This window comes from Haliaeetus leucocephalus, unplaced genomic scaffold (assembly GCF_000737465.1).
Source record: "Haliaeetus leucocephalus isolate CR32 unplaced genomic scaffold, Haliaeetus_leucocephalus-4.0 Scaffold406, whole genome shotgun sequence".
Lineage (NCBI taxonomy): Eukaryota > Metazoa > Chordata > Aves > Accipitriformes > Accipitridae > Haliaeetus > Haliaeetus leucocephalus.
This window is the reverse complement of record NW_010972842.1, coordinates 309,835-324,372: the sequence shown is the minus strand read 5'-3', so window position 1 is coordinate 324,372 and position 14,538 is coordinate 309,835. Positions and strand designations below refer to the sequence as shown.

Below are 14,538 nucleotides of genomic sequence, written 5' to 3'. Positions count from 1 at the left end.
ATAAAACCAAACTTCTCTTTTCTTCTAGCTTTCTATCAAGTATCCCAAGGAACTATTCTAACAGAATAGCAGAGTTATAGAAATGCAAACCTTCATGCCCATTAGAATGACCCATCTCCCAGGCAGGAAGGGGAGAGTAGTGTGGAGAGTTGTCATCACACCCATGAGCTTGCTACTGACTCCTCTGTAGAAGGGAAGTTTCAAGCTAGGTAGATCTTCTAGTAGGTAGTTGAAGAAAGGTCATCATCTGCTCTATGGCAGCCATGCTAAGTGAAGCCACACCGACAGCTATACCCTCAAGTTTTAATAATTGTGTATAAAACACTTGAAAAATAAAGAAGAATATTCTGAAAACTAAAACACAAGTCCTTAACTACATGCAGACTTTTCAGCATTAAAAGGGAATTTTTTAAGGGTGAAAAGTTTTAATGCATCAGGCAGTGTTTCAGGTCCAAGATCATTTTTCAGGTTAAGCATCAAATTTGGAGCCTGACTTCTGCTACTTTTATGCTGGAATGGTTCCACTCCAATAAACAGGAGTCCCTCCTGTTTACGTGGCAGTGTGAAAGATAGGCTGATCTTGCAGATTACAAAATAGTTAAATTTCTTTAGGGTTGTGGGATGAAAGTACTGTAAAGTATTCCTAAGTATATTAATTTGGACTGCTAACCATGCAAATGTTCTGGTTTAGATCACTGTTGATTTGATTTGGATAATTAATAACGGATTACAATTTCACTTCAGATTGGATTTTCCCCTGAGAATTATGGAAAAACTGACTGCTGCTTTCCCTTGTAACACCATGTCAAGGGGAAATGAGTATCACTAATAGAATTAGAAAGTCACAAAATAAAATGGCCTAAAGAAAAAGGAAGAAATTCTCTAAAGAAAATGGAAATAGCTTCCCTTAAAATGCAGCATTCACATTCTTTTTAGTCTATGAAAAACTTAGGATATACCTCAGTCTGTCATTCTGCTTCATGGATTCAAAATTTAAAAAGCCCTATAGGCCTTAATCTTTTGCAGTCACATTTAGACTGTCCCCCAGATGTAGCTCCTAAAGAACAACTCTGAAATTTCTCAGCACCAAGGCTTGATTTTAAAAATAAAACCTAGAGTGAAAAAGTTCTTTACACTTTATCTTTTTGCTTCTTTCTCATGGATAGGTACACTCACACATGTGTGTACACAAATTCTGATTAAAAATAGGGGAATCATGAAATTAGCTCCCAAGCCAACTTGGCTCTCTCCCGGTTTAAGTCTCTCCAACTGGCTGGACTCTTGTCACAATTAGGCTAGGCATTGGTCTTCATTTTGTTGAAAGCTGTAAGACAAAAACCTTGCTGCTAAAGCTGCTGGTCTTCTTTTCACGCCTTGCTCACGGAAATTAATGGGAGCTTTGCCATCATTAATTCGAATGGGGACAGGATGTTGTGCCGTATTGGCATAGGTGCAACCAAGTTGTGCGTTCTTTTGAACTTCACTTTCCTTTCAGCTCTTCTCTTGTCTAATCCCTGAGCCGTTTTCATAGCACCTTTCTTGGAGTGTGGTTTAAACTCTGCTGACATCCCTGCTGTTTGTGTAGTTGTTGTTGTAACTGGCATCACAGCTTTGCTCTCATTAGGTCTAGTAGTTTTTCCATCTGTCCCTTTCCCCTCGTGCACCGTAGGTAATGATGTTATTGCAGGGTGGACACTTGCGCTCTGGCCCCCTAGAGTATTACGACTCTCCCTCATAAATAGTGTTGTGTTAGGCACGTTGAGTTACTGCACTTAATGTATCTGCACCCCTGCTGTTCGAAACAGCTTCCATGCTTCACCTCATCAGCAGACGTGTCTTGCAATTTAAAGAAAAGGTGGTGTGGTGGTAAAATGAAAATCTTGCTTTTTAGCATGATATCAGCTAAGAAATTGGGTACTTTGCTGTGAGGATCAGTTTGATTCCACTTAACATTTTTCTCTTATACTCATCCCCATGAAATGTGTATTTCCACTGAGGCACAGCAGCTGCTAACATTAACTTAGAAAGGTTTTTAGTATCATACCCCAAAGGACCCTAATGAGGATTTCCTGAAGTTCTCGCATATAGGTCACGGGTGTGAGTGAGGAGACAGGGAGGGATATGAAAGTCCTGAAGCACTTCTTGGGCATACGCCAAAACAGAGATGTGCATTATTGTCTTCAAATGCAGAGTAATTGAGCATATGGGGGATACACGTAACGTAAAAGTTCTCATTGCGTAAGAATAGCCATACCAGGTCAGATTAGTACAGTATCCTGTGTCGTACTCTCATTTCTCTTCAGATCTTTGCTCTTTTAATTAAGATTTCTGTGAGGCGGCCGTTTCTGAGCTTCTCGATAGCGTATGATGATGCAAAGGGAAGAGCAAGGGCAGAAGGAAAAATATGTCTCTTGAAAACTGGATTTTCTGTTAGGTGCACGAATCCCATTCTTCCTTTTAGGCAGGTCATTCTAATCAGTTTATTTATCCATATTTATATCAATGGGTAATTTCGAGGTTACAAGAGGAAAAATTAAAACCAGGTAGTTTCATTTGTATATAGACTAGATAATAATATCTTCAGTAAGCAAGCTGATAAATCTCCACTGTAAACCAGTGGATTTTTACGCCCCATGAGATAGCTAATGATTTGGCTTATTGCCAGCCATTATTCTACCCTTAGTCTGTAAATCACCTTTTTTCCCAGCGAGCTAGGCATGTATGCAATACCTTTATAGTCACAACAAACACAGCAGCAGCGTGGCATTTTCACTAGAATAAGAGTACATAAAAAAAAAAAATCTTGTTATTCTAAGCCTATATATAAAAGCTTATCTTGGAATCTCTGAGAGTATGAAAGCACCACATTGTCCTTGAGAGGTGACTGTTTTGTGTTTTGTGAGTTTTGGGGAGTTTTGGTTTGCCACTTCAGGATGCATATGGTCTAAGCACAGCTGCCTTGGGTCATGTGTGTTTTAATAAACACTCCTCCCTTTGCCTACTAATAACACTGAAGTCTTTGTCAAAGCTGGCTCCAGGTTTACAGCATTTGTGTTGGGGCAGAGTGGTATTTAATTTGGGAAATGTAGTGCGTAGTACAGGTATGCTATTTGAGATGTAAAATTTAATCTCTTCTGTGGAAAAAGTGAATGATGAATATCAGCTCCACCAACAGTGACATTCAAAAGGGGTTACAGTGCAGGTTGTAGAATTACTTAGGATTGGTCTTGTATAAGAGACCAAAAGGAACCCAAAGGAGAAGGAAAATTAAAGGGGATTTTCCCAATCTATTTATCACTGCAAAACATTAATTACAGCTGAACTTCATTAGTTCACTTCCTCTGATTCTCTGTATGGTGGTCTGTGTGGCTTTCAGCTGGAAGGCAGTGCTAATAACTTTTAGCAGAATTTTAACACATCCGTACAAAACCAAGTTCAATAGTTTCTTGCTATTTTTGAAGTATCAGATACTTTCTGCTGAGACACAACAGAAAGAAGGATAAGGAGACATGCATAAAGGTTCTTAGCTCTAAGTATTTTTACACTGAATATAACAATGAAGCAAAGGAACACATACATACTTCATACCCTTCAGAAGCTCATGCAGAAGATGAAGCAAATTGTTAGACCACAGCACAGTGATGATTTTAGTAGTTCTTGGGGAAGGAAAGAGGGGGCAAGAGCCAGAGATGGAAAAGGATGCCGTTATGGGAGTGAAAGTATGAGAATGATGGGGGTGTGAAGGGAAATGGAAGGCAAAGGTGAGATAATGCTAGGGGGTTTAATTATGACAGAAAAGGAGTCTGAGGACAAATCTAATAGCAGGCTGAGGTAAAGTCAGGGCTATAGCAGATCACTTAGATGCCAGTTCAGCAGTTCGATACTGCCTCTTTTTCCTCGCCTACTCTGGTTCTCTACCATGTTGCTTATCCTGGGATGGGAAGTGCTAGGGCTGCCAATGCAGGAGGGACTGATTTCTCTCTGGGACTTTTGTTAAACTTGCCTCCCCTACAATTTATGCCCTCGTATCCTCCTTTTGTTAGAACTTTAGGTACAATGTCTAGAACTGTTGAGTAGGATAATCCAAATTGTTTATACTTTCATTCTGTTGCTATTTCCACTTACTTTATGTTTTAGCTATATCGTCACTGTGGTGTTCTGGTGGTGTTCATTTCAGGAGCTCTGAGTCTTCCTGTGTCCTCTAAGTCCAGTAAAGTGCAGTGAGAACCGTTCCCTAGGGGCCAAAACAGAGATCCAGCCTGCTAAACTGGATTCAGTCGTATGATGTGATTAACCCATTACAACTCTGAAAAGTAAATGTGGAAGCTAATCTCAGTTGTCACTTTTGTAGAAGATGGTCAAACAAAATTTACAAACTAGATTCACTTTAGTGGAGTTGCAGGAGCATCACAGATTGAGACAGCAGTGAGTTGTCTGTTCTCCTGTGCAATTACTGTAACCTTCTGTGGTTTGCATAGCAAACAGACCTGTTCCTCATTAAGATATAAAGCTGTAAATCTCAGTTGGTGGGACTTGAAATTAAAATGTTAACCATTTTGAAAAAATGAACAAACTACTGACCAAAATTATTTTTCTTGTTTCCATCTGCAGGAAGTCACCAAATCTGTGCAACCCCTTCTGCTGGGAAGAATAATAGCTTCCTATGATCCAGACAACTCTGATGAAAGATCCATAGCCTACTACCTGGGCATTGGCTTGTGCCTTCTTTTCCTTGTGAGAACACTACTCATACACCCTGCTATATTTGGTCTTCATCATATAGGAATGCAAATGAGGATAGCTATGTTTAGTTTGATTTATAAGAAGGTAATTGTTTCATTTACACTCAAAGCCTAACCTCTGTCTGTAGCCTACGTAACTTTTAGGCCAGTTTGTTGAAAGATTGATAGTTTTGTTAGTCAAGGTACACAAAGTACACAAAAGAATAATGTGGCTAACATCAGTTTCTGACAGCTCTCCCATTTCCTAAGTCCAAAGAATTAAATACTTGTCTACAGCTGGTTTGACTGAAGTCAGCCTCTGTGTGAGTTCAGACTTGCTGGATATGTCGTGAGATGCCTTAATTGTTCTACCACTGTGCCTCTGTGATGCACGTGTATTGCGAGGGAAGAATAACATATGGTGGTGGCCAAAGAATATTTTCAAAAGAAGATTAGAGGTGAAGATTTAAACAATAAATATAACATAGAAGGGATTGAGTTTGAATGATAATGTGTGAGATCTCTATAGCATGAAGAATCAACAGATACTGATTCATCACGTGTTCACAAATCCAAAGATTTAAAAAGGTATTTGGTTTTACCAATACCAAAAGCAGCTAATTTAAACAGACATGTTAGTTACTCTAGTATAAAGCTCACTGTGGAAACATCTTTCAAAAATATTTGTCAAGATAGACACAGTAGGAGATTTTTGAGGATGCAAGGCAGCACACAGCATGCGTGCTTAATTAAAACTTGCATTTGCATGTACATCTATATACATAAAATATTCAACAGAAAGCAAGGACTAAGTCGATAAATCAATATTTGTAAAGCAATTTAATGGCTATATTAAATTCAAGTGACATAAATAACAAGTTTAATGAGACTTCATAGCATAAGCAGATAAGTGAATTGTTATTTATACTACTGTACCATTGCTTATTATTTCTATCTGTATTTATTCTGTTTCATGGGGATGTTACATGGCCATTTTTCTATGGTTTTGTTTTCTTTTACAGATCTTAAAGCTGTCAAGCAGAGTTCTAGATAAAATAAGTACTGGACAATTGGTCAGTCTTCTTTCCAACAATCTGAACAAATTTGATGAGGTATGTCATCGGTTGTTTAATCCACTTGGTGATCCATCAAATACAAATGCAATAATTCAAGCTGTTCATGACAAATATTAAGGAAGGAAAGAGCATAAATGACGAACTGCACTGAGTGCTCATTGTAGATATAAAATGAATTACTACCTTAAGAAAATGTGTTGGCACGTGGTCATGGAAATGCTCGTTCTGATACTTATGACATCCTTTATTTCCTATGCTGATTAATGGAGGAACCCTCAAAAAAACAGGTATACCATAAAAACATGCTTGTTCTCTAGTCCAGTGAGAACCTGCCAGGAAACCTCTGGGTTTTGCAGAGGTCAGAACTTGCTGATTCAATCCTTCTATCCTCTTTTCCTGACCACTGTACCTTTTCACTAAGGTGATCCAGTCCTTTCCTGCCTTTGAACAAGCAATGATGTTTAGCATCCTGTTGCTACTATTACCCACTCTCCTAAAAGTGAATAAGTGTTGATGTAAGAAAGACCTCATTAGGAATCATTCCCAACATATCCATCTTAGACAATACTTTCAGAGTCTCCTGTAAAACTTCTCTTTCGTTAAAGACACAGAGGTAAATCCCTGCTAATGGCTTTGGGGGCTGGAACATCTATGAACTTCTGTTCAGCATGTATGTTTAATTGGCCCATTAGTAGTACAAGTTTTGCTTCCTATGAAAGAAGCAAGACCAGAGAGACTGTAGACACATGGCTGGAACTGTGGGGTGTATTTATTTTAAGCACTATATTACTACATAGAGCGATGTCAGCTGGCATTGAACAAGCTGGGACAAGTGTCCTATCATTGCAGCAGTGTAGCTGCAGTAACACAGACCCCTGTGCAGCCTGATCACAGGATTCAGTCCAAAATCTCCCCAATGTGAAGGAATGTGACTGAAGTAGGCAGTAATCTGTTTTGAATTAGTTGTGTTCACACGACAGTCATCTCTTCACCAAAGTAATATTTGCCTCCTATATCAGATTAAATCACTGTCAGAATATTCCTCTGTGTATTTTTCTCATCTTGCAGTGGTTGAAAAAGTCAGAATTGATGGCAAATTCTGTTTACTTTTACAAAGCTGGGATTTTTCCTTGTGCATATACATAGCGAAGAGGCAATTGCAGACTGAACTTTGCCTTACAAAAATCAAAGTTTATGTGTGGAATGTGTATGTGTTGCTGCACTGTCATCATAATTAACATCCAGAATGTTATGTGCTTAGGATCACAAATCCTCCTTATAAACTTGTTTTACCACTGGAAATATTTGTACCATTCTTCATTACGTTTTTCAAAGTGTCACTTTAATGACTTCTTTCTTTTCACGTAGTTTTCAGAGCATATCTGTAACTTGTATTATTATTATTTTCTGCTGTGGGCTTCCACAGGGTCTTGCTCTGGCTCATTTTGTATGGATTGCACCTTTACAAGTGGCACTGCTGATGGGACTGCTCTGGGATATGTTAGAAGCTTCTGCATTTTCTGGACTTGCTTTTCTGATAGTCCTGGCCTTTTTCCAAGCCTGGCTGGGACAAATGATGATGAAATACAGGTGAGACTGTTTTAAAATATTTCAATATATTTTCCTGAAACAAGTTGGTTTAAGAAGTTTATACCACTTGACTAAGGGTCTGTAGTTATGACATTGGCTGAGTTGGGAAAGTCACAGACAAGCCTTTACTTGTTTAGCAGCAGCTGTCTAAACTTAACAAAATGAGAGGCCTAACATGCAGTAAATCATGATAATGCTTTGTAGAATTAAAACTCCTTGTTAGTGACTTGACTAGATTTCTAGTAATTCCTTTTACATTCTTCATAATAATTCTGTTAAAAGAAATATTTTAAGCATAGACATATAGGGAAAGTGTTTTCATAAGATATAATGGGATATAAACTAACTATACAGGATGAAAAGGATGAATATTGACCTACTGCCTTTTTACTTTGTAGGAATAAGAGGGCAGGAAAGATCAATGAGAGACTTGTCATCACCTCAGAAATAATTGAAAATATACAGTCAGTTAAAGCCTATTGTTGGGAAGATGCAATGGAAAAAATGATTGAAAGCATCCGTGAGTAAGTGTTCTCATTTGTTAGTCAAATTTTTTATGTGCTCAGAAAAAAAAATCAGGTGGCTATGAACACCATCTGTGGTCTTGTTAGTTAAGAAGTAAGTAAAGCACACAAGCATTAATCCTCCATAAACTAACCATGCATTCCCACACTTCAGCTTAGGTTTTTTCCCAATTTGTCAAGTTCACTATGGAGGTGAGATTTTTTTATTTTTTTTATTTGCTTCCTCATTTGTTCTAATGATATTTCAGTGGTGAGTTTGCGCAGGTAAAACAATTGTGGCATCTGTGTTTGTTTCTGGCCAACCCTATCCTCATCTTACAATAAAAAGCCCTTTTGTGATGGTTACTTAAGGCTTTACAGACTTTCCTATTCTGTGGTGAAGGAAACAGTATGAGTCCTCTGCAGCCATTTTCTGAGAAATGTAATAAAGCTGGTTTTGAATGTTACATGCAATCTGTGAAAGGATTAAAGTAGCACAGCTTCATGTATTCATCCTCCACAATTGCATTAACATTTATTGTCTGTAGATAGCCTTGTATAATGCTTATCTCTTCAATTAATAGTAAGATTAAACTGGAACTACCAGACCTGAAGCAGAAAGGAGGTAAAAGAGCTAACCTAGTTAGCTGAGAGCTATGAGAAGGAGGTCTTCGTTACTGACAGGGAGTCCTCGGGGAAGGGAGAAGTGACATATTGATTGACTGCACTAAAGCTGTCCCATGTGTTTGTTTAGTCCTTTACAGAGAATGAAAATTCTGTGCCAGGTGTGTGATTGGAAAAGTAAAAGAAAATAAAAGAAATATAAGTGTCATATTATCATGTAAATAAAAGAGATGAAACGATATTATTACACAAACACCGTCTTGTTCAGCTGCTTTCTGAAAGACAGTCCAGGGAAAGTGAAGTGTTCTTTACCTTTAGAGTAAGGAAGATCTTAAAATTTGTAATGATTTACTATAAATGATCAGAGAAAACTCAGTCTGAATCCAGGCTGGGAGTTCCAGCTGGAGGATGGAACCAGGTTAGGATTCCCCTGGTGTCACTAGTCAGATGCATTGCTTTTAGGAAATTTGAGACCACATCTTGTGAGCAGATCCTGTAGAAATGAATTGCATAAATTTTAGTCCACAAAACGGTCACAGAAACCTGGAAAAAGGACTGTTATTTTATGATCTCCATTTTCTACAATAATTTATAGTGGATTTTGTAATGCTGGAATTCAATTTTTATTATATTATGCATGGATTTTTAAAAGACAAGGATACTAGCAATATTACAAGATCAAAATATCTCTCTTCTACTTCTCTGCACCAAAATACCATATTTTTTTGAGTGATCCAACAGGTCACTTGGTGATGACATCACCAGAGCAGGTCAACCCAGGACTGTCAGAGTTTCAATAGAATTTTGCTTGCTGAGCCAGCTCTGCAGGGCTTCCCAGTCAGTTAGCTTGTTAAACTGTTAGGAAACGAGACCTTGTGCATGAAGCCATTCTTGTATTTTAGCAACAGTGCTTTATAACTCAGTCATTACCAAGCTGCTTCTGCATGTTGGCATTTTCTGAAGCAACCCAGTTTAATCAATTCTAATGAACTAGATAACACCTGTGCCCTTGCTCTGGTAGACTTGGGCTGCCAGGGCTTGCCATCCGGCAGGTGTAACACTGCTGCAGGCAAACTCCCCTGGGGAACTGTGACACTTCTGGAGGGACAAATATGGGCTGTCTTCTGTGTGCCCTCTTAAGTCGGTAGTGATAATTGTTCTTAACAGGTGTCTGATTAAACATACCTGCACTCCTATGGGCTATGCAATGTATTCAGAGAAGTAAAAAAACCACAACACCAAACTGTTCCCCTGAACCATAGCATAGCACTGGAGAAGGTGAAGTCCATGGTTGGAAGTGTCTATACTTTGTCAGCAGAAGACACATCTTTATGTAAAGCAAAGACTCTCAAGCTCATGTATTTGTACTGATTCCTGCAGCATCACTTCAGAAAACAGGCATACACTGGTCTACACTCTATACATGCAGTGTCCCTTGCATCTCTCTTCAAGTGCCCATACTGCATCAGCAAGACCTGTCCCAAATGAGTGCTTAATTTACAGAGCTCTCAAGCCTGTATCACAGACAGACCCACCTCTGGAAAACTTTTGCTTGTGGCTGGGTCAGCTTGTGGCTGGTACTTGAGAGCATAGTGGAAAGGGTTAGTGCTTTGATTCTCCCTCTTTGAAGTAGTGGCTGTGTGCACTGGGGGGCTTTTTGATAGGTTCTACCCAGGCATTTGTATGGGACTGGATGAGCACCAAGCCCCAAAATCTGGGTTATCTCTATTCAGTCCTGCCACCCACAGTCTCTTACAAGCTCTGGAGGGACTTACAAGGCCCTTTCTCCAGGGCAGTGGCTGCTACCATGGTGGTGACCTGCATGCCTGGCTACTTTCTTCAGGCCTTTCTTGTGAAATACAGACTTAACAAGAAGTGCTAGGCAACCTGCTCCAAAACTGGCTGAGCTCTGATTTTCTGTCAGGGACTTTTAAGAACACTTTGGCTGACAAAAGTTGGTAAGATGCTGGATGCGTGTGGAAGTCTCATGCATGCGTAGTGAGCTGAAAGGGGGTTCCACGCAGCCCCAAAATCCTGGATGGACTTTACATGCAGACACTGGCTCAATACCAGAAAGACACATAAAGGTTATGGTGCTTAGCCTTGCGACAGCAGGTATTACCATCACCAACGTGACTGTAAACTTCTGCACAGTATCCCAGTGGTTAGAGCACTCACTCAGTGAATGGGCATCTTGGGGTCTAGCTCCATCTCTAGCCCCAGTTAATTGCTCTTGAAGCAGAGCAATTGCTCTTTCACTGTAGCAGAGGTGCCCCTGTTCAGGCAAAGCTGAGCTGCAGGGCACCTGGGGAATGTGAACAGGGTCAAAATGAGACCAGTCAATAGAAAGCTTCAGCACTGTGAGTTAGTGCTATCAACTCAAAAAATGAATTACGCTCCCTGGATTATTTGTCTTTTTATTTAATAGCTTGTTGTAAGATGCATAGACATTGTGGAAGCAGCTAAGAGTAATCACCAGTTGATTCCTGACTGCACAGCGGTCAGTAAGCTGTTCTGTAGACTGAGCTTCTATGGAGAAAGGAAGGTGGAGAGCAGACTCCCTGCCTTCCACCTCTTCAAGCTGAGGTTAACTGATACCTTACTTCACGGGTGAAGCTGTTAGTAGGGTGATCTGCAAAAGGAGATGACACTATAATGGGATTGTGGATTGTTCTTAGTTTTTTGTATGGTCATGTGTAGCAAACCTGGCATTTCAAAGTATCTTATTTCTAGGGGAGTTATGTATCTAGATGACCAGACGAGCATTGGATGATGCTTCTGGGAGTGTATCATACACCACAGCATTAGATGCTTAAGGTTGGTTTTGCCAGGAATAGTAGAGGCTTGTGGTTTATGAGGTATCTAAATCATGACATAGATCATTGTTATTTTGTCTGACATCTCTGAACATTGGTCCCAAAATTTGGTTCCAGTTATTTTTTAGGTCCCAAAATCGCTTTGAATCTTGCTTTTTAACTGCAGTGCTAGAAAATAAGAAGGATGAACGAGCCTCTGAGTTAATTGTTTTACTAACAGTTCCATCCAAAATATTTGTAATATGTAAACTGTGGAATCCTATACTAATTATTCATATTTGTTTTTTTAACAGAACTGAACTGAAGCTTACCCGAAAAGCTGCTTATGTGAGATATTTCAACAGCTCAGCCTTCTTCTTTTCAGGCTTTTTTGTGGTGTTTTTAGCTGTGCTTCCATATGCTGTGATTAAAGGAATTATTCTCCGAAAAATATTTACCACCATTTCCTTCTGCATTGTTCTTCGAATGACAGTGACCAGGCAGTTTCCTGGGTCTGTACAGACCTGGTATGACTCTATTGGAGCAATAAACAAAATACAGGTAGGGTACCTACACTAAAATCTTCCCAAGTACGTAAGCTAATTCTTTATAGCATGTTATCTTGTCAGTTGATCAACAAACGCACACAGCATTTATGCAGACTTTCCAAGTATACTATATGTTGCTTTGACTACCCACCATGAAATGTCATTATAAATCTTGATATTGTTATATGGTTCCCCAGGCAGCATAACCACAGGAGTCTCATGCTATCTGCATGCTGCTTTTTTTGAAACAATGGCTTTTCGTTATTTCTTCTCATTGCAGAATAAGTAACTTAATAAAAATATATCATGAGTTGTGGTGCTTAAGAGATGTTTTTCCTTCAGAAAAGGAAGTACAAAATTAGTACATGTTTTATATAGCACGGCTTCCAGTAGTTGTGGTCACAGATCTTCTGTTTTCCTAGCTATTAGCAGCAAGAACAGCAGGAGATTGTGCATCTTATGCAAATGTGCATCTCATTCATTATGACTAGTAAATATAATTAAGGTACTGGTCAAATAATTACTACTTACCTTACCTACTGAGATCAATTGCTCATATACCAGCATGAGAGGCTTATCTGCAGAGTCAAATCAGGGTGAATTCTCATTAACTCTATTTGTTTTATCTGCTGTTTTGAGATCATGCCTCAGGAAAAGAATTATTCTATTTTGGGTTGAAATCTTAGCTTTTTTTTAACATATTTAAAGATGTTTTTTGGTAAAACATAGATTTTATTATTTTTAGTGTGATAAAAATACCTCATATGGAACTTACAGATCTTAATCAGAAATCTGAACCTTAATGTAGAATGAGAAGCAGGTATTGGATTTTTATGATTTTCAGCTGGACAGAAAATTTGAGAAATCTAGCCATGAACCTTTCTATTTGACATTCAGAAGGCTGCCTTGTTGGGTCCCAATTTAGGCAGTCCTTGTGCTCTCAAATTCCCTAGGTGTTAGTGGAGGTATCCCATCTCTCCTGTTTCCTGGAAGAGTGTATCCAATGCACTGTCACAGAACTGGCAAGCCCAGTTACAGTACCATTGCCCTCACTTTGCTGAATGCTTGTCTTTGGGGATATTAGCTCTGTGGGTGCTCTGGAATCCATAAATAATCATCTTTTTGTGGCAGGTTGGGTATAGACCCCATAGACAGACTGCACAGAATCCCAGAACACTGATGCCCTTTGCTTGTCACAAGAAGCATAAACAAAAATAATATACCATTCGTACATTTCTCTGATTTAATTTCCTCATCAGTTTAGAGAGTTCACTGGGCCAGATGTATCCCCTCGGCTATTGTATTTTCCTTGTAGCTAGACCCATGTTTTCTAGACCATGAAGTGTTCACGACCAGTGTGATTTCTCTGACTATCACTGCTCCAGCAACTCCACTGGATGACCCCACCACCTTTGTTATGAAAGCCTAGCTATCTTTTCCTTTTTTTGCATAAACTGTGTGTGTTTTGCCTTCCCATTTTTCGGTTCCTGCCCTTTCAAATATCTGCTTTTTCCCTTCTGCTTGTTCTACTTGGGAAATTTGCAAGTTTACTGTAGAGAACTGATTTTCCCCCGTATCTGCTTAGTTTGTGCACTGTATTGCCAACATAGACCTATTTGGTTCCACATAATTTAGAAAGACAATTTAGAGGAGATGTTACCTACAGACTGCATAACCTTAACAAAATAATGGAACAGAGAAGTTATCTTTCCTATATTAGCATAGGCGTACTCTTTTTTCCTAATATTATCCCAGAAGGTAACATAAGCATTGACTTGCTGACTTGTGTCATTTGAAATTACATTGCTTCAATGCTGTACTGGCCAGGATCATTATCTGCCTTTTTTTTTTTGTTGTTGTTGGTAGAGACATCATTCTAACTCTTTTAAACTCTTGCCGTTTTGGAACAGGGAGATAGCAGCATGTAGCTGCTTTGTTTCACTGTTTACTGGAGTGCAACCTTTGACATCCTACTCCAAAACCAAAGCTTTATTTGAAAAGGATTAAGGTCAAAGGGGTGATGCTGCCTGATACAAGTTCTGAAAGCAAAGGAAATGCCAGGTTTTTTATATTCTTTCTAACCAGAACCAAATACATTTATGGTTATGTTTCACTAGGAATGAACAAATTGGTAGTTTCAAAAATCCTTCTGCATCCGAAATACATTATATAAGCTATATTTATGCCTCTCTCTAAGACACTACAATGCAATAGCACCATCAGAAATACTAGTTAGTGCTCAGTGTTGGCAGGTATGTACTGCTTTGTACGGCCGTCTCTTACTGTTCCCTCTCATCTGCTTTCTTGGTGTTTTTAGGATTTCTTGCTGAAAAAAGAATATAAAGCCCCGGAGTACAATCTAACAACCACTGGGGTTGAGCTGGACAACGTAACAGCTTTTTGGGATGAGGTTAGTACTTTTACCCAAACTAAATTAAAACACAAGAGCGTATCTTTTTTACTGATATTTGCTTTGGTGTTCTCTAAAAAGAGCAGCCTACACTCCTTCATTTTAACTGGCTTCAGCTATCATCAGGCAAGGAATATATGGCAAGTAATTAATGCATAATATCAAATTATCTGCAGTTGAGAGACTTTGGAAGAGACCTTTTAATAAGTGTTAAGGCCTGTAATAAGTAGTTATTTCTGATTTAAGCCAGCCTGAAAACAGAATCAGACTG

The 14,538-nt window shown here is 39.0% G+C and overlaps 1 protein-coding gene across 1 annotated transcript in view; it reads left to right on the top strand.

The window, feature by feature from the left end:
- Positions 1-14,538, top strand: part of CFTR (cystic fibrosis transmembrane conductance regulator (ATP-binding cassette sub-family C, member 7)) — an 89,025-nt gene that overhangs the window by 13,929 nt on the left and 60,558 nt on the right. Inside the window, exons 4-9 of the mRNA XM_010573988.1 lie at positions 4,612-4,827; positions 5,744-5,833; positions 7,224-7,387; positions 7,786-7,911; positions 11,624-11,870; positions 14,175-14,267. Coding sequence (XP_010572290.1) covers positions 4,612-4,827; positions 5,744-5,833; positions 7,224-7,387; positions 7,786-7,911; positions 11,624-11,870; positions 14,175-14,267 — 936 coding nt within the window. The remainder of the gene's footprint in view (positions 1-4,611; positions 4,828-5,743; positions 5,834-7,223; positions 7,388-7,785; positions 7,912-11,623; positions 11,871-14,174; positions 14,268-14,538) is intronic.